At 40.7% G+C, this 22,125-nt stretch overlaps 3 protein-coding genes across 3 annotated transcripts; 2 read left to right on the forward strand and 1 right to left on the reverse strand.

The window, feature by feature from the left end:
• Positions 1 to 1,587: 1,587 nt before the first annotated feature.
• On the reverse strand, positions 1,588 to 11,103 carry LOC101487548 (prostaglandin reductase 1). Its single transcript, XM_014414525.3, has 9 exons — positions 11,036 to 11,103; positions 9,469 to 9,595; positions 9,324 to 9,369; positions 9,176 to 9,235; positions 5,209 to 5,376; positions 4,583 to 4,856; positions 4,347 to 4,452; positions 2,290 to 2,408; positions 1,588 to 2,188 (listed from the first exon to the last, which is right to left on the reverse strand). The coding sequence occupies exons 2-9, from the start codon at positions 9,572 to 9,574 to the stop codon at positions 2,078 to 2,080; spliced, it is 990 nt and encodes a 329-aa protein (XP_014270011.3). The 5' UTR covers positions 9,575 to 9,595; positions 11,036 to 11,103; the 3' UTR covers positions 1,588 to 2,077.
• Positions 11,104 to 15,169: 4,066 nt separating this feature from the next.
• LOC101481929 (thioredoxin) lies at positions 15,170 to 18,148 on the forward strand. Its single transcript, XM_004574159.4, has 5 exons — positions 15,170 to 15,375; positions 16,163 to 16,267; positions 16,742 to 16,807; positions 17,235 to 17,300; positions 17,821 to 18,148. The coding sequence occupies exons 1-5, from the start codon at positions 15,352 to 15,354 to the stop codon at positions 17,881 to 17,883; spliced, it is 324 nt and encodes a 107-aa protein (XP_004574216.1). The 5' UTR covers positions 15,170 to 15,351; the 3' UTR covers positions 17,884 to 18,148.
• Positions 18,149 to 19,166: 1,018 nt separating this feature from the next.
• On the forward strand, positions 19,167 to 21,202 carry LOC112430797 (thioredoxin-like; the record flags this gene model as incomplete). The annotated part of the gene is made up of 4 exons (XM_024799271.2): positions 19,167 to 19,349; positions 19,824 to 19,889; positions 20,501 to 20,566; positions 21,109 to 21,202. Coding segments are annotated over 4 exons (378 nt in total), but the record flags the coding sequence as incomplete, so codon positions are not given.
• Positions 21,203 to 22,125: the final 923 nt, after the last annotated feature.

Genomic DNA, 22,125 nt, shown 5'->3' on the forward strand with positions numbered 1-22,125 from the left:
TTTAATGAAATACATGTTACTGAAGCTATTACACTTATATGAACACCTTTTAATTCTATATGCCTTTTTAAAGTCACAATGTGGACTGATCCAATCTCATAGCCAACCAATGGATAAGTATCAAGGAGTTCACAGAGTGAATATTCTTGTGGATACTGGGCTGAGCTCAAAAGCTCTGTGGTGCTCTCTGTACCAGCCACCAAGCTCTCTGACAATGTAGAATATGCTGTGGTACAATGCAGATATGGTTTTTCAGTATTCTGGCAATCCACCTGCTTCCCTTTGGGCCAGTGCCATTCCATTTCTATACGTTATGCCCTTTAATGTCACACACTGTGCAAGGCTGACCTCTAGAATGTCAGGGAATATGTACCTAATAATAATAATTTATCTCCTCTTTAAGCAAATCCACTAGAAAGGCAGATACAGCTGAGACCTCTAATTCAGACTTGCCAAGAGATGGGGAGCTTAGATGGTAAGCTATCATCATCTGATGTTTTGACTTCTGTAATCATAAAGGTAAAAATTCCACCATCACAAAAAACATTAATTTTAATTGAAAAAAAGTATTCCAGTCCAGAAGAGCATCAATGGTTTCTTTAAAGTACCATTTATACATAATGTTTTGAGAAGCAGCTCACATATGTTCTACACAAAGTAGAAAAAAAGCGGGGGAAAGGGTCCTAATTTTTGTTAGGACAATGCTGGAAAATTCACAATACATCACTTAATAAGACATAGTCTGTTGAACAAACTTATCTCCTTGTAGATATCTGCTGTATTATTTGGGCTTGACCAATAGAATAGTCAAGTAAGTGACACTTCACCTAAAATAATGACTAAATGGAAAAATGATTTATGGGCACAGGTTCTTAAACCCACGTCAAAGGTGGCAGGATCCTTATTATAACTTGAGTGTGTGTCCTCAGCAAGAATTAAGGTATGGCACTGTGCTCCCAGCTTCTTAAACTCTGACGGTTACAGCCAGACTAATTAGCCACTGTAGCCATAACTAGCATGAGTAACACAAACACTATTGCGCTCTCTCAGTGACGTTTTAACTTGCTAAGCCATCAAAAAACGTCAGTGCTCTCTGTCACATGCATAAATGCCATATCTGACCGACAACAGCTGCTTTCTCCCCCGACTACCGGGTATGTGCAATTTGTTACTATTTTTCAGCTTTAGCCACAAAGCTAATAACAACTTTAGCTAGCACTGTAAAAACAACATGTAGATGCATTACAGACTACTATTTATATAGCATGCACTACAACAATTCTGTGAAAACGTACCCAACTAAAACAAATGTATTTAAATTACTTACCTTCTCGGTATGCCTGACTTAGTGCCAAAGGTTGCATGTGGCTGAACAGTCTTCCAGAATCTGGCGGTCAATTGCGCTCTCCTTAAATTATGTTGTTGTCTTATTGGATAAGACTCTAGGTCTTATTATCCAATCATATTTAGTTGTTGTCTTTGAATATATTGCATCATTTCCGGTTGTGGTCAAACACAATTACAATGGTTTTAGTATTCTAATTTAGTCACTTTAAATCAATGCAAGAAAAATGAGTAGTCTCAGTATTGTTTATAATCAAGTAAATAGTACTTTATTTAATCATGTAAATAAGAGAAACATAAAAGGCTTGTGTAGCATTAACTAAATTCATTTGTGCAAATTCAAAAGCCTCCCAATTCCCATTTTTTCAGTGCAGGGCATTAATACAGCAGAACAGATCTGCGCTGCACACACAGATACTCGCTGTAATGACAGGATAAGAACCCTGAGTCTGGAATTATCATCTCTTCTTTTATTCATTGGTGGTCGTGTTGTTAAGTAAATCACCAAAACGTACAACTTAAGCAAACTGATGCTGATGTTGCCAGATGTCAATTTGTCAACATGACAAAAGACACAACTATCAATCACAGGCAAAACTCTGTGATTACAAAACTACTCAAAGAGCTGAAATGTTAATGTGAAATTATTTTGTTCTATGTTTATTGCTTCATTAATTCATAGATTGTGTAATAATGGCAGTTATTAGTAACTGGCTCTCTTGCATTGAACTCTTCAGACTGCGACGACGGCCTTGCCCATGTTTTCTCCCTGCAGCATCCCCATAAAAGCAGCCGGCATGTTATCAAAGCCTTTTGTGACGTGTTCCCGACACTGCAGTTTGCCCTGTGGATGCACAATACACAGATCACAAATACAATACATCACAACAGAAACACAGGTAACTGATGTTTACATCTTTACTTAAAGGAAAGGCTCACACTAACCTCTTTCACCCACGCTAACAGTCTCTTGAGGGTCTCAGGGTGCTTGTGCTCCCACCTACTTTGCAAGAATCCCTCCATCTTCAGCTCCTTAATGATCATGGTGAAGTAGGGATACGGACCTAAAACACAGGTCGTTCAAGAGAAAAATTTAACCCATCTTTCACTCACAGAAACTACAGTTCATGTCTACAATAACCATCTGTGTGCCTCCACAGCACTTGTGGATCTTTAGCAGTGCAGCTTCTCCCTCTAGTGGTGTATTATATGCATTTTGTGTTCTTCACAGTGATATTTGTGGGCCTTTGGGTTCCAGGCCCGCTCCAGAAAGGTCACTGTTCCACTTCAGTCTAATGCCATCTACATACCTTTACACCTGTAATTCAAACGAATTCATACAGTTTGGTAATGAAAGCTTTGAACATCCCAGTTGTCCAGTAAGAATCAAGCTAAATGTTGACTGGGAACTGTAAGTGTGCCAGAGACAGTTTAAAAAGGGGTTTATTTTATATGTTTCTGTCATAGATTTGTGTGTATTTAATTTATTTGCTGAAATTGATTAAAATTATTTTAATGAGATTTTTTTTTAAATTGTCTAAAATATGTGATTATAAAATATTGTTATATAATATTTTATAATTATATATAATAAATATAATTATAATTTTTTAAAGGCTGTGTAAATGAGCTATACACCTTTCTGTAAAGTTTGTTTGAGGTACAGTGTAATGGTCACATGACCAGAATTTAGCTGAAGGCAGAACCGTTGCATCGTGGGTCAGAACTAGCATGGACACAGAGGAAGGACAGCCAAAAATTCAATCTGATTCTTGGACATTACCATGAGTGACTTTAAAAATGTCTGAGAGGGGGGCAGAGAGAAAACTTCCAAGGACATCAGTGATGTGTGGACATTGCTGTTGGACATCTGTCGTTCCAAGTACACTGACCCCACCTGAGCAGCTGATGGAGAGACCTGACTCACAAAGTGTGAGTAAAACTTCATATAAAACACCTTTAAGAAAATTATAACAATATGCTATATCATAAAAATGCCATTTAAACCACAGTCTGGGAGAAACTGTTGCAAAAGCTTCGGCTTTTTTAGTTTGAACCCTAAACGATGCACAGACAGCACGCCCTCATCCATTATTTATTCATTCAAGAGTTAAATTTAACATGAGCATCCAAAGTAAAGGCTGAGTAACAAATTGTAACAAGGTTCCTGAAGGGGACCAAGAGCTTCCATTACCTCAGGCATAAATCTATCAAGGACACAAACAAGGACTTCTGTTTTCTCTTCATTACATTGGAGGAAATTGTCTACCATCCAAGAACTTTTTCTATATCTGTAACTCAGAAATATCTTGGAGCTTAGAGAAGATATACAGCTGACTGTCATCTGCATAGCATAACACCCTAAAAGTGTTGAAAACGTGTTAAAGAGGGAGCAGAGATGATATAAACAATAAAGGTCGTATGTCACACATAGACCCGAGAGGTGGAAGAGGACATGAACTTCAAAGAAGCCACAAAAATACATCTTTTAGAAAGACGTGACAAGAACCACTCTGAAGCAGATCCAGATACATCCACCCAATATATCAGCCTGTCAAGCATGATGACGATGGTATGGTACAGTATGAAAGACAGAGGTGTCAGGTGCAGCATCAAAAAACGGAATAATAATAACCTCCAACACTATGCATCAAAATTTCATTGCAGATTTTAAAAATAGCTGTTTTAGTGGAAAAATCGCTACAGAAGCCAGAGCCATCAAGAATGGTGCATTTGTGGAAAAGAGCTGTAAGCTGTAATCTTAGGATTCGTCTGTAAATCCTTAGAAGACTGTGTTTATACCAGACTGGTGCCTCATGGGGTTTAAAGTAAGTTTCTTAACCTTGAATCAGTTATCTCCTGTGAATCCGTCTGTAAGTTTATTAATTAAATCTGATTGGTATTTGCAATAATGCAAAGTATTATTATTTTTCTGTCTGTGCACCAACCCTGGTTGTTCCATAGCAGGCACAAAACTTTCAGGAGTTATAGCAGTAACAAACCTGTCTGGGGTTGGCTGTCATTGTAGGTGGAGATACTTCCACACACAGCTATTCTTCCGAAGTTCTTCATCTGCTGCAGGACGACATCTGATGAAGGGCCTCCCACCTAAAACAAAGCAGCAGTGTCACTTAATGCATTGTAATGTGCTGTGAGGAATGCAGTGTGAATACAAGAGAAGAGTAGAGCAATGATTAAATATTAAATGCAAGCTTGAAACTGCACCACCACTGCTCACGTTTTCAAAGAAACAATCGTATCCTTCAGGTGAAGCCTTCCTCAGAGCCTCCTCCAGGGAACCCACAGTTTTGTAGTTGAAGACCTCATCAAATCCCAGCTCTTTGAGGTAAGCCACTTTGGCATCAGAGCCTGCCGAGCCCACCACCTTACAGCCCTTGATCTTGGCGATCTGTCCCACCACGGAGCCCACCGCTCCAGCTGCAGCGTTCACCAGCAGGGTCTCACCCTCCTTTAGACCCAACACATCTTCTATCCCATAAACAGCCGTCAGCCTGCAGAGAGACAGAAACAGTGAATCCAGCTGTTGCCTCTTTGATTGCCAGATAATTATATACACAAAGATCACTGCTTACAAACTCTGCTTCAGCTCATCAGCAAAACATCTGGAGTTAGCCACTTGTTGTCTATTAGCACGTTTAGCTGACCTCTTAAACACCTTACAAACACCTATAAATAAAGTCTTACACTAAGATGAATGTCTCAGATGGTTTAGTTTACATTTAAGATTCAGCTGATAAAACTTCACATCGATCTACCTGCTGGAAGAGTCAGAACATCCTGCCACGATTTATCGTCCAATAGAAAGTGACTATGATCTATGCAGGTTACTTAAATCTGTCTTACCCGGGCATCCCGATGGCACCCAGAGCCAGAGACAGGGACACATCTTTAGGCCACTCAGGCAGGATGGGAGTGAGGCCGGTCCCATCACTGAGTGTGTGGGTTCTCCACCCACTGTTACTCACAACGTGGCTTCCCACAGGAAACGCTGGATTTTTACTCTGGATCACTCTAAGGCAAGGCAAGGCAAGGCAAGTTTATTTGTATAGCACAATTCAACAACAAGGTGATTCAAAGTGCTTTACAGAGACATTAGAAACAAGAACAAATAAAAAGCATGATTTAAAATTGAATAAAACAAGCAAATAAACTAACTAACTAATTAACAAACAAACAAACAAACAACAGTATATAAAATCAAAACAGATAAAATCAGAACAGTAGATAAAATCAGTAGTTAAATGTAAGTTTTGAAATTTAAGCTTAAAGTGTGGATTTGGTGCTTTATTCAAATGCAGCTGAGAACAGGTGAGTCTTCAACCTGGATTTAAATAAACTGAGTGTTTCAGCTGATCTGAGGCTTTCTGGGAGTTTGTTCCAGATATAAGGAGCATAAAAGCTGAATGCAGCTTCTCCGTGTCTGGTTCTGACTCTGGGAACTGATAAAAGACCAGATCCAGATGACCTGAGGGATCTGGATGGTTCATACTGGGTCAGGAGGTCATTGATGTATTTTGGTCCTAAACCATTCAGAGCTTTATAGACCAGCATCAGAACTTTAAAGTCTATCCTCTGACGGACAGGCAGCCAGTGTAAGGACCTCAGAGCTGGACTGATGTGGTCCACTTTTTTGGTCTTAGTGAGGACTCGAGCAGCAGAGTTCTGAATGAGCTGTAGTTGTCTGACTGATTTTTTAGGTAGACCTGTAAAGATGCTGTTACAGTAATCAAGCCTACTAAAGATGAATGCATGGACTAGTTTTTCCAGGTCCTGTTGAGACATCAGATCTTTTATCCTTGATATATTCTTGAGGTGATAGTAAGCTGACTTTGTTATTGTCTTAATGTGTTTTTCTAAGTTTAGGTCTGCATCCATCACTACACCCAAATTTCTCGCCTGGTTTGTGGTTTTTAGATGTATAGATTGAAGTTCTCTGGTGACCTGTAATCGTTTTTCTTTGGCGCCAAAGACTATTACCTCAGTTTTGTTTTTGTTTAGCTGGAGAAAATTGTGGCACAACCAGTCATTGATTTCCTCAATGCATTTACCAAGAGCCTGTACAGGGCCTCGGTCTCCTGGTGACATTGTGATATATATTTGTGTGTCATCTGCATAGCTGTGATAGTTTATTTTGTTGTTGTTTATAATCTGTGCCAGTGGGAGCATGTAGATGTTAAACAGAAGGGGTCCCAAGATGGAACCTTGGGGAACTCCACATGTGATACTTGTCTGCTCAGATGTGAAGTTACCTATTGATACAAAGTATTTCCTGTTTTCTAAGTATGTTTTGAACCAGTTTAGTACAGTTCCTGAAAGACCTGTCCAGTTCTCCAGTCGTTTGAGTAATATGTTGTGGTCAACTGTATCAAATGCTGCACTGAGATCCAGTAAAACTAGGACTGACATTTTTCCACTGTCTGTATTCAGACATATGTCATTAAACACTTTGGTCAGAGCGGTTTCAGTGCTGTGGTTCTGTCTAAAACCTGACTGGAAGGCATCGTAGCAATTATTCTGTTTTAAGAAGTAACTGAGCTGTTGAGAAACTGCTTTTTCAATGATCTTACTTAAAAATGGGAGATTTGAGATCGGCCTGTAGTTGTTCATTTGTGTCTTGTCAAGATTGTCCTTTTTCAGTATAGGTTTGATTACAGCAGTTTTTAGTGATTCTGGAAACACACCTGATAATAAAGAAAAGTTGACGATCTGTAACAGGTCTGACTCTAAAGTCTTTGAGACCTTTTTGAAAAAACTTGTTGGCAGGACATCTAAACAGCAGGAGGAGGAGTTCAGTTGACCTAAGATGTCCTCCAGGTCTTTGCTGTTAATAGGTTGAAACTGTTTCATGGTGTTTAAACAGTTTTTTGGTGGACACAGTACATATCCTGGATCTGCTGTTGATGTACCAATTGCTTGTCTAATTTTTTGGATTTTTTCAGTGAAGAATTTGGCAAAGTCATTGCAGGCCATGGTCGAATGAAGTTCAGCTGCCACTGACACAGGGGGGTTTGTTAGCCTGTCAACTGTAGAAAATAAGACCTGAGCATTATGGCTGTTTTTAGTGATGATGTCAGAGAAGTAGGACCTCCTTGCATTCCTCAGTTGTAAATTATAATTGTGAAGTTTCTCTTTATAAATGTCATAATGAACCTGGAGGTTTGTTTTTCTCCATCTGCGCTCAGCTTTCCTACACTCTCTTTTTTTCATTTTTCACCAGTGTGGAGTTTCTCCATGGAGACTTTTTCCTTCCAGAGATAACCTTCACCTTAATGGGAGCAATAGTGTCCATTACATTTAACATGTTAGCATTGAAGCTATTGACGAGCTCATTGACTGACCCTCTGGGCAGGTCAGGTGTTAATGGGAAGACCTGGTTAAAAATTGCACTACTGTGTTCAGTTATACACCGTTTTGTGATCACTGTTGTTGATATATTTGTGTGGGCTGAGATTTTACTTTCAAAGAAAACACAGTAATGATCAGACACACCCACATCAGACACAGTAACCTTTGAAATGCTCAGGCCTTTGGAGATCAGCTGTAAAGCCACATATTCAAAAGACTGAAAACTTCCAGGAGATAGCTGCTTACATTGAAATGATTCATTAAATAAGACAGCAACCCCTCCTCCTCTCCTGCTCGCCCTGACCTCACTGATAAAACTGTAGTTAGGAGGGGTCGTCTCGATGAGAACAGCTCCACTGTTACTTTGGTCCAACCAAGTTTCAGTTAAAAACATAAAATCAAGGCTGTGCTCAGTGATTAAATCATTAATTAAAAATGTTTTCCCAGCTAGAGATCTAATGTTTAATAAAGCCAACTTAAGTGTTTTAGAGGTATTACTTGTCCCCTCGTGTTTGGGAGCAGTCTGTGGCACACAAGGTATGTTTACTATGTTTAAAGATCTTTTAGAGTGCAGCTCTCTGTGTTTTGACCAGGCCACATGTCTCCTGTCACCTAAAAGTACAGAAAATTTAAAACCTTCTAGTAAACAGGAAAACAACAACACAATATTAAAACAAAATAGTCTGTGCTGTCACTGGGATAACTCATTTTACTAACACAGCTGGCTGAAATTAAACTGTTCAACTGTGCTGTCTTTGTTTCAAGTTTTTTTTGGTAACGAAGTCTTGAAGATACATGAGCGGCAGTGTGATGAATAATGTATGTAGAAGTAAAAACAGAGTTTACTTAAAGGTGTGTCTTTTTGATGTCTCAGTTTGTAAAATGAATCCTGGCCTGAATAACAATCTTACTGACAGTGAACAACTTACTGCTATTCACCCAGAATATTCGCTGGTGCTTTGATTTATTTAGATTCAGCTTCCACAGCCTTCTCCTTGTGATTAAAGGGTGGCTGTAGCTTGGGTGGTAGAGCAGGTCACCTACTAACTGGAAGGTTGGTGGTTTGATCCCAGTCTGCTCCAGTCTGCATGTCAAATATCCTTGAGCGAGATACTAAACTCATGTTTCATCAGAGTGTGAAAGTTAGCTAGGAAGCACTTAGAAAAAGAGTTCTTGTGTGAATGGGTCTGAATGTATAAGTTGTGTAAAGCGCATAGAGTGCTCAGATAGAGTAGAAAATATATAAAGACCAGTCCATTTATCATTCTTCCTTTTACATCACTGTGGTTAAACCCTCTTGATCTTGTTTGCTGAGTGTGATCTTTGTGCTTTTTTATATTAATCCCCACCTTTCAATTTAATCTGCTCCCCGAGCATAGCAGTGGGAATCAAAGATATACGGACTGCGTTCTGTGTCAGCACATCATGCAAGTTTTCTGTGTGCAGGTGTGTTTGTGTTTCTTACTTGGCCACCTGACCTCCGATCATCACATCTCCCTCCTTCATGTGGGTTTTGCTGAACGACCTGTTGAGACCAGCGGTGTGTTACAATATGCATTTATATCAGGAGCATTAAAGTAGTTCAGTAATGAGTGACGCTGCTCTCTGATCACCTCATGTACGGGTCGACACTGAGAAACACAGCTTCCAACAGCACCTCTGCAAACAAAACTAAACTCATTTAAAGTGCTCGATGCTTAATGTTTGACAAAAACTGAAGAAGGTGCTCTCCTGTAGAGAGAAAGAAGAAAGACGTACCTCCATCTTTGGGCTCAGGGAGCTCCTCCACCTTCAGCCCAAAGTCACTTTTCTTTGGGAAGCCGTCAAAGTGCTGAATCATTACCCATGACTTAGCTTTCACCATGATTCTTCTTTTTTATGGCCGCTGTAAAGAAATATTGCCCGTCACTGTTATCAACAGACATGAAAGTGCTGAGTCATCCAGCGCTGTGCAAAATAGAGCTGAATAAAACCTGAAGTGTGACGTTCACTCTGTGACGTTTAGCTGTGGTGAGCATCAAACAACACAAATCATTTTAATTTTTCATGACATCATCGGTTAACTATAAAGTGTAACAATGACAGCGTAGGCTGCCCTTAGGCTCAGTTTCCAAGCTGTGATTAAAAGAACAATTCCAACGAAATGCAGAAATCCTCATCGTGCTCAAACACACACACATTTACATATTTACACACAAGTCATTTGAGTGATCAGAGTAAAACTATTACTATAAAAGTACTGGCTTACATACAAGTATTCACATAGAATCAAGTTCAGTGATTCTGTTTTTCAGACTTTATGAGAATATCAGTGAACCTCTAAACACATTGAAACACAATACTGTCATGGTCTGGGTGGGTGCCAGTGTTTCTCCCTCCGAGCCGGCATCTCCACCCCTGGGAGGAGCCACTGTGTTCTGCTTATTGCTCGCACCTGTGGGTAACTAAGCCAAGGACTCATAAGGCTGGATTGTCGGCTAACCCTAGTTAGTGCAGGCCACCGCTGTGATTTTATACACGACTTGCAAACTATCTTGTCTCATTCTGTATCTCTCTTTCATAGCCATGCACCAAGTTGCCAGACACGAATCTCCTCTGTAGAACACCCATCTGGACCTCCTGACAGTCTCACGGGTTTCTCGCCCCATGCACCTGCCTGCCTCCCTGCCTCAACGCCAGGGATTTCAGATTTTGGACCACTCACCCAGACCACTCACCCCTCCACGCCACTACTGACCACCCACAGCAAGTAAGCAGTGCAAAGGAAAACTCAGAACAAACAGCTTGCCCGAACCATACCTGAATGTCTGTACTCTAATTTCAGTGACTCTGACCCTTTCCCCGGACCCAGCCAACCAGTTTGACTCTCCCTTCAGCCCAATCCTCGGAACAGCAGTTTCACTGACGAGCGACCAGATTGTTTACTTAGCTCAGGCTGCATAAACCCCTTAGGTTTAGGTGTTGCTTCTAGTACTTGTTAAACTCACGTTTCAGTTTTCTGACTGTGTGCACTTGCTGAGAAAATAAACGTTGTCACTGAAACTTTCTATGTGCTGTTCTGCGCCAAGCATTTGAGTCCTTTCTCTTTCAAGGCGACCTCGCCCGTGACAAATACAATCTAACTGTTCATACACAACTACCACTGTAGTGGAGTATCTCATATTTTATGGTCAGTAGCAAGATAACACTTTATGCAAAGGCTTTAAAGGGATAACACCGACCCCCTGCTGATGTTTGCTGCTCAGCCTCAGAGTTACCTCCTCCAGTAAAATCACACTTGATGCAGTTCAGAAACAAACAGCTCTCTCTCCTCTGTGTGACTTACCGCTTGCCTTTCTTCACAGAGAAATGCTGGAAGCTGTGGAGTGGGTGGAAGTGAGGAGAGGCAGGAATGTGAACAGTTATGAGGAGAAAGGGCGGGACACAAGCTTTTATTGCTGGATATGATTGGCTGAAAATATTGTACACTATCTAACAGCACCTGGCCAACAAAGATAAAGACATGTGCTTTAATATGCTGTACAGTTTGTTACCCAGCCGGGTAAGAAAGGCGAAACATTTGTTGATTTACTTTGGATAATAACACGTTGAACTTTGAAAAATGTCTATCTTTGATTTTTGAGATTAAATACTTCAGTTAGAAAAAGGCAAGCTTGTAATCAAACCTCAAGATATTTCATGTAAAGTTTTAATATCTGTAGATAAAAGTTTTCTAAATGTAAATTTGTTTTGTTACCCATGTTGAATATGTGAAACCCATGTTAGCGTGGCCTTATTTTGCATCTCGTAATGCCTGCAAAGAGATGATGGTGTCCTAATGAAGCTTTGCATGACTTCCAGGAGTAGTAAATCCATTTTTTATACTGTCATCATATAAAGAAAATACACCCTTGTTCAGGTTTCATGCATTAGCACATAATAAAAAATCATTAGATTGTTATAAGGTCATTACTTACATACAGACTTGAATAAGCAACAACACATATCAAGCCATTTCATTATTTAATTAACAACAACTATAATAAAAGACTAAGTACATCCTTTCTGCTTCCGTAGGAATAATAAGAGTAAGCAGCAGCCATGTGCTGCTAATCAAATGTACTGTTTGATATAACACATGAATGCACACATAGCCCAGATAAGTGTATTACTAAGGAAGTGCAGCACAGCCAGGCTTTCTTTGCCTTATCAGGCTCAAAGGGGGCGCTGAATGTGCCATATGACATTTCTACCACACAAAATGATCCCCGTGAGTGACACCGACTGTGACATTATTACATAATAATGACAAAATAGTGATTAAAAATTTATAAAGAACATAAAAAATTACAAATAAAATGTAAAACTATACCAAGTAAAACAAGACACCAATGCTTTAGAAAATAATTAGAGTGAATTTACATGTAAATCTTAATTAAGCTTTATCAAACACACATCTGTGGCAATTTTGATATGGATCTCTTGATTTGTGAATATTTTAGTTATATCAGCTTTACTTTTGAATTACTGTTCTTATATTGAACCTGCAACCTAAAGGGAACCTGTAGAATCAGAGTAAAAGTATATAGCTATAATTTAACAGGTGACATCAGGATCATGTGTTCATGAACACCACAAATAAACATTTAATAAATATTTAGCTTCAGTTTTTTTGCACAGCATTGGATGACTCACCACTTTCATATCTGTTACTATGAGGTTGATAACAGTGAAAGGCAACATTTATTTACAGCTGTCATAAAAACAAATCATCATGACTCAAGGAAAGTCGTGGGTCATGACTCAGCACTTTGACAACTTCTCAAAGAAAAGCAACTTTGGGCTGAAGGTGGAGGAGCTCCCTGAGCCCAAAGATGGAGGTAAGATGAGTTTGTATTTTCTCTTTAATTAAGGCTTTAATAGGAATGCACTCTCTTCAGTTTTTGTCGAAAACGAAACCCAGAGCACTTCAAATGTTTTTATTTTTGCAGACGTGCTGCTGGAAGCAGTATTCAGTGTCGACCCATACATGAGTTGAGAAGAGAAAACTTATACTGAATTATTTTCATAATAATTAACACTCCTGATAAAACTACATTGAAACATATTAACAATCATCTATAACATACTGCTGGTCTCAACAGGCCGTTCAGTCAAATCTACATGAAGGAAATAGATTTGATGATTGGAAGTCAAGTCAACAACACACCAACACACACAAACGCCTTTTATTTGTTGTCATGTGAGTCTGTTGTGTACTGAAACATGGCATGGTTTTCATCTGCTGTTAATTAGAAAGCATTTGCTTCATTTTACAGTAAAAAACAAAACGGCGTAGAGGTATGAAAGAGGAACTCTGTCATGCTGATTTAAATTATGATGACTTTGCTATTACTGTTATAAAGCCTCGAGCTGATCATTAGCCAAATCAGGCCCTGCCAAATACTCGAGTGAAGTGAGATCACCTTTCATGTGCTGAAACCTGAAGTGCCTTCACGCTGATAACACAGAGAGTCTTTGAGTGTGCACATTTTTCACTACCAGTTTCCTTCTCATCCTCATTCTACAGATGTCAATAAAGCCGCAGTGAGCAAGAATAAACAGAGTAAGACTTTCCTTGGCTCAACATCTCAAACAGTTCAGCAAATATCAGGAAAAACAAAGTTTCTATGCAGTTTGGATCTGGTAGCCATAGCCTGGATGGGGTTTTCCTGTACTTTTCAGGGAGCCTAAAAAAACAATAAGAATTAAAAAAAAAAAAAAAAAGACCTATTGAGTCAAAAAGAAATCAACAATATTTCACTTGTGGGGGAGAATCCAGAAGCGAAGAGTAGAGCAGCTGAAGGCGTTAGACCTCATGGCAGCCAAAATGGGGAAGGGTCGGTGAGACTGTGAGAAGAAGAAGACCTGGGAGTATGAATGACATACAGCAGTACAGAAAGGTACTATGGAGCTTGAATTAACTGGAAAACAACGAAGCTGCTAAAAGACAGGTGTGATTAACAAATTGAAGAAGTTCTGGTGATGATGGGAGCAGCAGAGCTCTGGACCAACTGAAGTTCCTGTATGGACTTGTGAAGAAGGATGTAACCAAGCTGTGAGCAAGGATGGCAGTGCTGTTAGGTGAGAGAGATGGATGTGGACAGCAGTGGCCACTCGCATAGGGTACATGTTAAGGCTCTACATAGATTCACCAGAGAAGCATAAATCAGAGTTCAGAAAAACTAGCTGGAAAATGCTGGAAAACTTGTGGGTGAACGCTCTGATTTTGAGCAGTTCTCCTCTGCTTTATGTAATCAGCCAAAAAACCCAGTGGACTAACAAAAACAAAGGAAGAGGCTGCCATCCCATCATGCATCTTCATATTCTGGTCTCACAGTTGTTGATGATTGAACGTAAAGTTAATTCAGATAAGCGCTCAGATTTTTTTCAGTATGGCTGTTCAGTAACAGGACATGCTTCTTGGAGTTATGAATTTCACCTGATGACCTTCTTTAGTAACACTTGCCAAACTTTGTCTTTACGCTAGATTTATACTTGCCATTGGTGAGCAAGCAGCCATGATGGTTGGTTTACCATCTGTAGAATGTGGCTGTTTAAACCCACAAAAGGGATGAAACCTCAGAATCAGCAACTGATCACAAATAAAATAAAGCTAATGCTGCTGGCAGTTGCAAATGATTATGCAAGTCCCCGTCTGTCAAATCCCAGGTGGGGATGTTGAACCCTTGAGTGGAACCTGAAACTAGTGATTGAGCCCCTAAAGTCATCAGCTCGATGGAGCTGTTTTTCCATGAACTTCTACACAACCTGTAGGCTATTTCTACAGCAACAGAGGAAATTTCACTGCTGAACTTGTTGCACAGGTGACATCCTATCACTGAGCTCCTGAGAGCGACTCATTCCTTCATAAATGTTTGTAGAAGCAGTCTGCAAGCCTATGTGCTCGATTTTATACCCCTGTGGCCATGAAAGTGATTGGAACCCCGAAATTCAATGATTTAAATGTGTGAGTGTCTCACCAGTACCTGAACAACAGCTTCTTGTGTATTAACATATTTTCCACTAGAGGGAGATGTTGCACTGCTGGAGATCTCTACGCGCTGCGGAGGTGCACAGTTATTTTAGACATGAATCTGATGTGAATAAAATAATTATATCTGCTGCTTTTAAGGACCTGCCTGGTCGAGGGGGTTGAAGTGCTCCAGATATAAGAGCGCAAACACTGTTAACATTTTCTACGAGTTTCAGCCTTTTATCAGAAAGCTGTGGTGAGGGTCAGCTCCATGGTTACACAGGCTGCTGACGGTCTCTGTCAGTGGATGACTCCAGGAGAGTCTGTGTTCCTACACCTCGTTTCTATGAGTCCTGGTCTCATAAGAGTGTATGAGTGTGTGTGTGTGAAACTGGCTGAATGACCTGCAGAAAGCGCTTGGAGTTCTCGGCTGAGTAGAAAGGCGGTATAAAAAAAAATCAATGTATTTACGGTTCAGCTCATTAAAAAATTTTATTGTGTAAACCAAATGCAGAGACTTCCGCTTCGACTGCTGATGGCTAACTTTACGCAGAGTGTTTAAAAGCCTGGGGCGTGTGCTGACCGCAGGTCATTTCCAAACTTGGAGGTTTGTTGTTGTGTCTTGGAAACATTCGTCAACAGTAATCATGGTTCGTCAAGTGAAGAATCTGGTAAGTGTGTCTTGTTTGCTCTTCTTTTTGTGCCTCTGTCCGTTTGTAACACATTAATGGATGTTTTTCGCACTATGGTTTTATAGCGGAGCAGCTGTGCCACAAGCGTAAAAACAGTTTTGGGTATGTACGTAGATTTTTAGAGAAACGCACCTTAAACAAGCTTTCCAAAGCTAATTGTAGTTATGGGTTGATTGTATTGCATTTGTGTGGAAATAAACGTCATTTCAAATGAGTTCATAGCCTCAAACGACCACCACATCTGAAAGTTTCATTTTGTGAAAGGGGAAACTGAGCGTGGAAACATTTAGACTTGAGGAACAGTGGAGAAACCTCAAGAAAATCAGCATCAACATCAATTTCTGTGACGAAGAGAAAAAAAATGCACCATGAAGACGCAGAAAACTACTTTTGGGGGTAAAATGAGCTCGTACTGATCTGCGTAAATTTTAAGCAAACACTTACATGCAGTCTCTAAAGGCTTTTTTGAGCATGGGGAACCTCTGGTATATCCCGGTTTGGTGTAAATCTTAACGAGCAGTGTAGACGTGTCATACTAAAACTCAAGTTAGGCAAACTGAAAGCGAAATCTTTCTGGAGGAAGCGTTGGGCTGAAATCCTCTGTGCGTAAATACAGCCGCAGGCAGCGATCAGTGAAAAGTGGACAACAACGCTGTAACAATCTGTATTTTAATGTGAAACACTGACCTCCATTTTTTGTTGTCAGGTTAATTATAAGATTCAAATCTATTTCAAACTATGTTGTTGGTTTTTGATTTCTCTCCAGGTAGAGTTCAATAACATCCTGAAGGAAGCTGGAAACAAGCTGGTGGTGGTGGACTTCACAGCCACTTGGTGTGGCCCCTGCCAAAGGATTGCCCCAGTGTATGAGGTACATGCTGTCAAAACTAAAACGACTCCGAACTCTTGCATCTGCATGTCGATCTGTGCTTCCACAATTGATGAGAATCTCTTTATTTCTGTCCCTCACACATTACAATAACCTGTATATTGGGATGGCTCATGAGCCAGAGGAGACACTATGGTACTGATGCTCTAGTCCCAGAGTCGACTGTCCCCACTCTTAGCATCATTTTGACCCCTTTGCGCCAATAACCTCAGCAATGCTAAAGATGGCATTTCTTCAATAAGTTACGTTGTGAATTTTTTTTCAACTATAAGTTAGATTTGACACATTAAGAAATTACTATTAAGATGAAAAACAACCCACAACTTTTATGGCACAAGAGAACAAATTCAGACTTTTATTTTAGATGTTTCCCCTTTTGATCCTTCATAAGTGTGACGTGGCAGCAGATGAACTGCACAAGTTTGCATGTTGACTCACTGATCTTCTCTCCTGCAGAAAATGGCTGCGGCGCCTGAAAATGCCAACGTGATTTTCCTGAAGGTGGACGTGGATGCTGCCCGTGTAAGTCTGAGTTTGACTTACTTCCTGATGAGCCCGCAGAAGCAGTTGGATTACTTCAGCTGCTGCCAGGCCTGTGCTAGCACAGAGATCCTCGACATGTCTGTACAGTTGTAAAAATTGCTGTCAAACATGTCTGTGGTTTTTGCAGCATTTTATGGAACATCACACGACAAATGAGAGTGCAGGAAGAATCAAATAAATTGCATAAAGATTCATTTCTGTGCTGTGGGAAAGAGGCAACACTGAAGTGTTGGAGAGTATGATCTTGGGTAGCTGAAGAAGCCCGTCTTAGTCACGCTATGCTTAATGGCTTCTTCTTAATTGGCCTCTCGCCACATCTACAGCTACAGTTGGTCATAACCATCTGTAGTCAAGAGAGATCTTGATGACCCAGTGAGCTCATCTGATGTATTTGCTTCTCTTTCAGGATGTGTCCTCATCCTGTGGAATCAGATCCATGCCCACGTTCCAGTTTTACAAGAATGGCCAAAAGGTAAGTCAAAATGCTACGTGTACCTGTCAGCTTGGTGCAGATGTTTGGCGTGTAATAGATTTTTGGACACATTGAGCCTCGTGCTCAAAATTGTTTTCAAGTGACACATAGAAGTGATCTTTAATATAGTGTTTGGCATTCACCTGCCGGAGAAAGGCCTCAAATCTTATGTTGCTTGAAGGATTCCTTCCTAATCTTGCACAGTAATGCTCTAAAGGCACGTCATACATGAGTCACTTAATATTTTCTAACGACAACAAAGCAATGAACCTTTCTGACAAATAGAGGCGAGCTCGCGACATTAAACACCAGCTTGAGGAGGCGCCTGTGATCGAAGCCAGACTTTCACTCAGTGGTCTCAGGATTAAACAAATTGAGTTAAATATCTCTCATAAATAAGGGTTTAGGTTGTGTGAAGCTTATTGTCTCCTATTTTACATTTTATCTAAGATAAATGGAAAATTATGTTTAGTTTTGGGGCTTTTTATGACATTTTTAACCCTCTATCCTTGTCTTTCAGCTCCACGAGTTCTCCGGAGCTGATGAAGCTCTTCTACTTAAAAAAGTAGAAGAGCTGAGATAAGAAGTCCAGTCAACACACGGCCATGTTGCAAAAAATAAAAATGCCTCACATTACGATCTGTACATGATTCATGAGCATGAAGTCTATCTTTCACAGGCAATAATATATCTACATATCCTTTAATATTGACATAGCTTTCCTGTCTTAACAAAATATGATGCTGATAACTTTTAACTTTGTTTTTCTGAAAGTTTGACTTTGATCCCAAACTGCTTTGTATGTTTTGTGTTCAACAAAGTACATACAATAAATGGATTACATCAAATCAAGAGACTTGATGGTATTTTATGCTTCAATAAAAATGGGAGAGTAGTTTACACATGTGCAATGGGCCATCACAGCAGCAGCTTTGACGCGTTGTACAAGTACAGCTTCATTTCACAAAAAGTCCTCAGAGCTGAAAAACACATTTAAGTCCTGTTTAAAAACTGCAACCAAAACGACTGTACACAAACTTCAAGCGTCACAATCTCTTTTCATCTCATGTCAAATGCTTTGACTGAATTTTTACAATAATTTCATTAAAAATAACACCTCATTTTGCATGTGCATTTGTATACATGCATGTTAGCATGCTAATCAACCCTAAATGGACTGGAGCTGAGACTGATGGAGCTGTTAAATGACAAAGTTGAATTGTCTCGATGATCAGAATCAGAATCAGAAAGGGTTTTATTGCCAAATGTTGAGCAGGTTTACAACATTAGGAAATTGCTGCGGTGCTTCAGTGCAAACATACTGTCATAAATTACGCTTAAATAGACATGAAAATAAAAATAAGAATAAGAATTAAACGTCATTTCAAATGAGTTCATAGCCTCAAACGACCACCACATCTGAAAGTTTCATTTTGTGAAAGGGGAAACTGAGCGTGGAAACATTTAGACTTGAGGAACAGTGGAGAAACCTCAAGAAGATCAGCATCAACATCAATTTCTGTGACGAAGAGAAAAAAAATGCACCATGAAGACGCAGAAAACTACTTTTGGGGGTAAAATGAGCTCGTACTGATCTGCGTAAATTTTAAGCAAACACTTACATGCAGTCTCTAAAGGCTTTTTTGAGCATGGGGAACCTCTGGTATATCCCGGTTTGGTGTAAATCTTAACGAGCAGTGTAGACGTGTCATACTAAAACTCAAGTTAGGCAAACTGAAAGCGAAATCTTTCTGGAGGATGTGTTGGGCTGAAATCCTCTGTGCGTAAATACAGCCGCAGGCAGCGATCAGTGAAAAGTGGACAACAACGCTGTAACAATCTGTATTTTAATGTGAAACACTGACCTCTATTTTTTGTTGTCAGGTTAATTATAAGATTCAAATCTATTTCAAACTATGTTGTTGGTTTTTGATTTCTCTCCAGGTAGAGTTCAATAACATCCTGAAGGAAGCTGGAAACAAGCTGGTGGTGGTGGACTTCACAGCCACTTGGTGTGGCCCCTGCCAAAGGATTGCCCCAGTGTATGAGGTACATGCTGTCAAAACTAAAACGACTCCGAACTCTTGCATCTGCATGTCGATCTGTGCTTCCACAATTGATGAGAATCTCTTTATTTCTGTCCCTCACACATTACAATAACCTGTATATTGGGATGGCTCATGAGCCAGAGGAGACACTATGGTACTGATGCTCTAGTCCCAGAGTCGACTGTCCCCACTCTTAGCATCATTTTGACCCCTTTGCGCCAATAACCTCAGCAATGCTAAAGATGGCATTTCTTCAATAAGTTACGTTGTGAATTTTTTTTCAACTATAAGTTAGATTTGACACATTAAGAAATTACTATTAAGATGAAAAACAACCCACAACTTTTATGGCACAAGAGAACAAATTCAGACTTTTATTTTAGATGTTTCCCCTTTTGATCCTTCATAAGTGTGACGTGGCAGCAGATGAACTGCACAAGTTTGCATGTTGACTCACTGATCTTCTCTCCTGCAGAAAATGGCTGCGGCGCCTGAAAATGCCAACGTGATTTTCCTGAAGGTGGACGTGGATGCTGCCCGTGTAAGTCTGAGTTTGACTTACTTCCTGATGAGCCCGCAGAAGCAGTTGGATTACTTCAGCTGCTGCCAGGCCTGTGCTAGCACAGAGATCCTCGACATGTCTGTACAGTTGTAAAAATTGCTGTCAAACATGTTTGTGGTTTTTGCAGCATTTTATGGAATTTTCTCCACTCTCACACCAGAATCAGAGGCACATGTGAGCACATCACAGGGCTGTGCACAAATTGTAAAGTAACCTCTTTTATTTATTGGGAGAATTATGAAAGGACTTGTTTGAGTGGCTTTGCAGTTCTGAGCTGTGGTGTTGGCTGCTCATTGCGAGCCATGTATAAGGATCCACAGCCGGCTGGCGTGACAAATGAGAGTGCAGAAAGAATCAAATAAATTGCATAAAGATTAATTCCTGTGCTGTGGGAAAGAGGCAACACTGAAGTGTTGGAGAGTATGATCTTGGGTAGCTGAAGAAGCCCGTCTTAGTCACGATATGCTTAATGGCTTCTTCTTAATTGGCCTCTCGCCACATCTACAGCTACAGTTGGTCATAACCATCTGTAGACAAGAGAGATCTTGATGACCCAGTGAGCTCATCTGATGTATTTGCTTCTCTTTCAGGATGTGTCCTCATCCTGTGGAATCAGATCCATGCCCACGTTCCAGTTTTACAAGAATGGCCAAAAGGTAAGTCAAAATGCTACGTGTACCTGTCAGCTTGGTGCAGATGTTTGGCGTGTAATAGATTTTTGGACACATTGAGCCTCGTGCAATAATGATCATTCTCAAAATCTCAAAATTGTTTTCAAGTGACACATAGAAGTGATCTTTAATATAATGTTTGGCATTCACCTGCCGGAGAAAGGCCTCAAATCTTATGTTGCTTGAAGGATTCCTTCCTAATCTTGCACAGTAATGCTCTAAAGGCACGTCATACATGAGTCACTTAATATTTTCTAACGACAACAAAGGAATGAACCTTTCTGACAAATAGAGGCGAGCTCTCGACATTAAACACCAGCTTGAGGAGGCGCCTGTGATCGAAGCCAGACTTTCACTCAGTGGTCTCAGGATTAAACAAATTGAGTTAAATATCTCTCATAAATAAGGGTTTAGGTTGTGTGAAGCTTATTGTCTCCTATTTTACATTTTATCTAAGATAAATGGAAAATTATGTTTAGTTTTGGGGCTTTTTATGACATTTTTAACCCTCTATCCTTGTCTTTCAGCTCCACGAGTTCTCCGGAGCTGATGAAGCTACACTACTTAAAAAAGTACACGAGCTGAGATAAGAAGTCCAGTAGATAGATATATACATGAGTGCAGGTGGTGATCAGTGCCAAACATGGAATGATGCAGTGACACAGCGTAGGGTCATGTGTTAGTGGCGGGGACAGTCATATGGTTATTGTTCATGTGTCCAACAGCAGAGGGGAAGAAACTGTTCTTGTGGCGAGAGGTTCTGGTGCGAATGGACCGGAGCCTCCTGCCTGAGGGGAGCAGGTCAAACAGACTGTGTCCAGGGTGAGAAGGGTCAGCTGAGATCCGAGCTGCACGCCGCAATGTCCTGGAGGTGTACAGGTCCTGCAGAGATGGGAGTCTGCAGCCAATCACCTTCTCAGCAGAGCGCACAACACGCTGCAGTCTCTGTTTGTCCCTGATAGTGGCTCCAGCGTACCACACGGTGATGGAGGAGGTGAGGATGGACTCGATGATTGCAGTGTAGAATTGCATCATCGTCCGTGTTGGCAGGTTGAATTTCTTCAGCTGCCTCAGGAAGTACATCCTCTGCTGGGCTTTCTTAATGACGGAGGTGATGGTGGGCTCCCACTTCAGGTCCTGGGTGATGGTGGTACCCAGGAAGCGGAATGAGTCCACAGAGGTGATGGGGGTGTCAGTCAGGATGATGGGGGGGAGTGGAGCTGTGTGCTTCCTGAAGTCCACAATAATCTCCACTGTCTTCTGGGCATTCAGCACCAGGTTGTTGTGGCTGCACCAGGACACCAGACGTTCAACCTCCCTCCTGTAGGCAGACTCATCCCCGTCCGAGATGAGTCCAATAACGGTGGTGTCATCTGCAAACTTGATTAGCTTGACAGAGTGGTGGGTGGAGGTGCAGCAGTTGGTGTACAGGGAGAAGAGCAGAGGAGAAAGAACACAGCCCTGAGGGGAGCCGGTGCTGATGGTCCGGGAGTCCGAGACATTCTTTCCCAGCCTCACATGCTGCTTCCTGTCCGTCAGGAAGT

The sequence above is a fragment of the Maylandia zebra genome, linkage group LG3, assembly GCF_041146795.1.
Source record: "Maylandia zebra isolate NMK-2024a linkage group LG3, Mzebra_GT3a, whole genome shotgun sequence".
Classification (NCBI taxonomy): domain Eukaryota; kingdom Metazoa; phylum Chordata; class Actinopteri; order Cichliformes; family Cichlidae; genus Maylandia; species Maylandia zebra.

Bases quoted from the DNA above. Each gene is read 5' to 3' on its own strand.
- LOC101487548 (XM_014414525.3), bottom strand. From the start codon at position 9,574: ATGGTGAAAGCTAAGTCATGGGTAATGATTCAGCACTTTGACGGCTTC. The intron at 9,370-9,468 runs GTACGTCTTTCT...TTTTGTTTGCAG, and splicing joins CCCTGAGCCCAAAGATGGAG to AGGTGCTGTTGGAAGCTGTG. The intron at 4,453-4,582 runs GTGAGCAGTGGT...GCTTTGTTTTAG, and splicing joins ACGATTGTTTCTTTGAAAAC to GTGGGAGGCCCTTCATCAGA.
- LOC101481929 (XM_004574159.4), top strand. From the start codon at position 15,352: ATGGTTCGTCAAGTGAAGAATCTG. The intron at 15,376-16,162 runs GTAAGTGTGTCT...ATTTCTCTCCAG, and splicing joins TTCGTCAAGTGAAGAATCTG to GTAGAGTTCAATAACATCCT. The intron at 17,301-17,820 runs GTAAGTCAAAAT...CTTGTCTTTCAG, and splicing joins TTTACAAGAATGGCCAAAAG to CTCCACGAGTTCTCCGGAGC.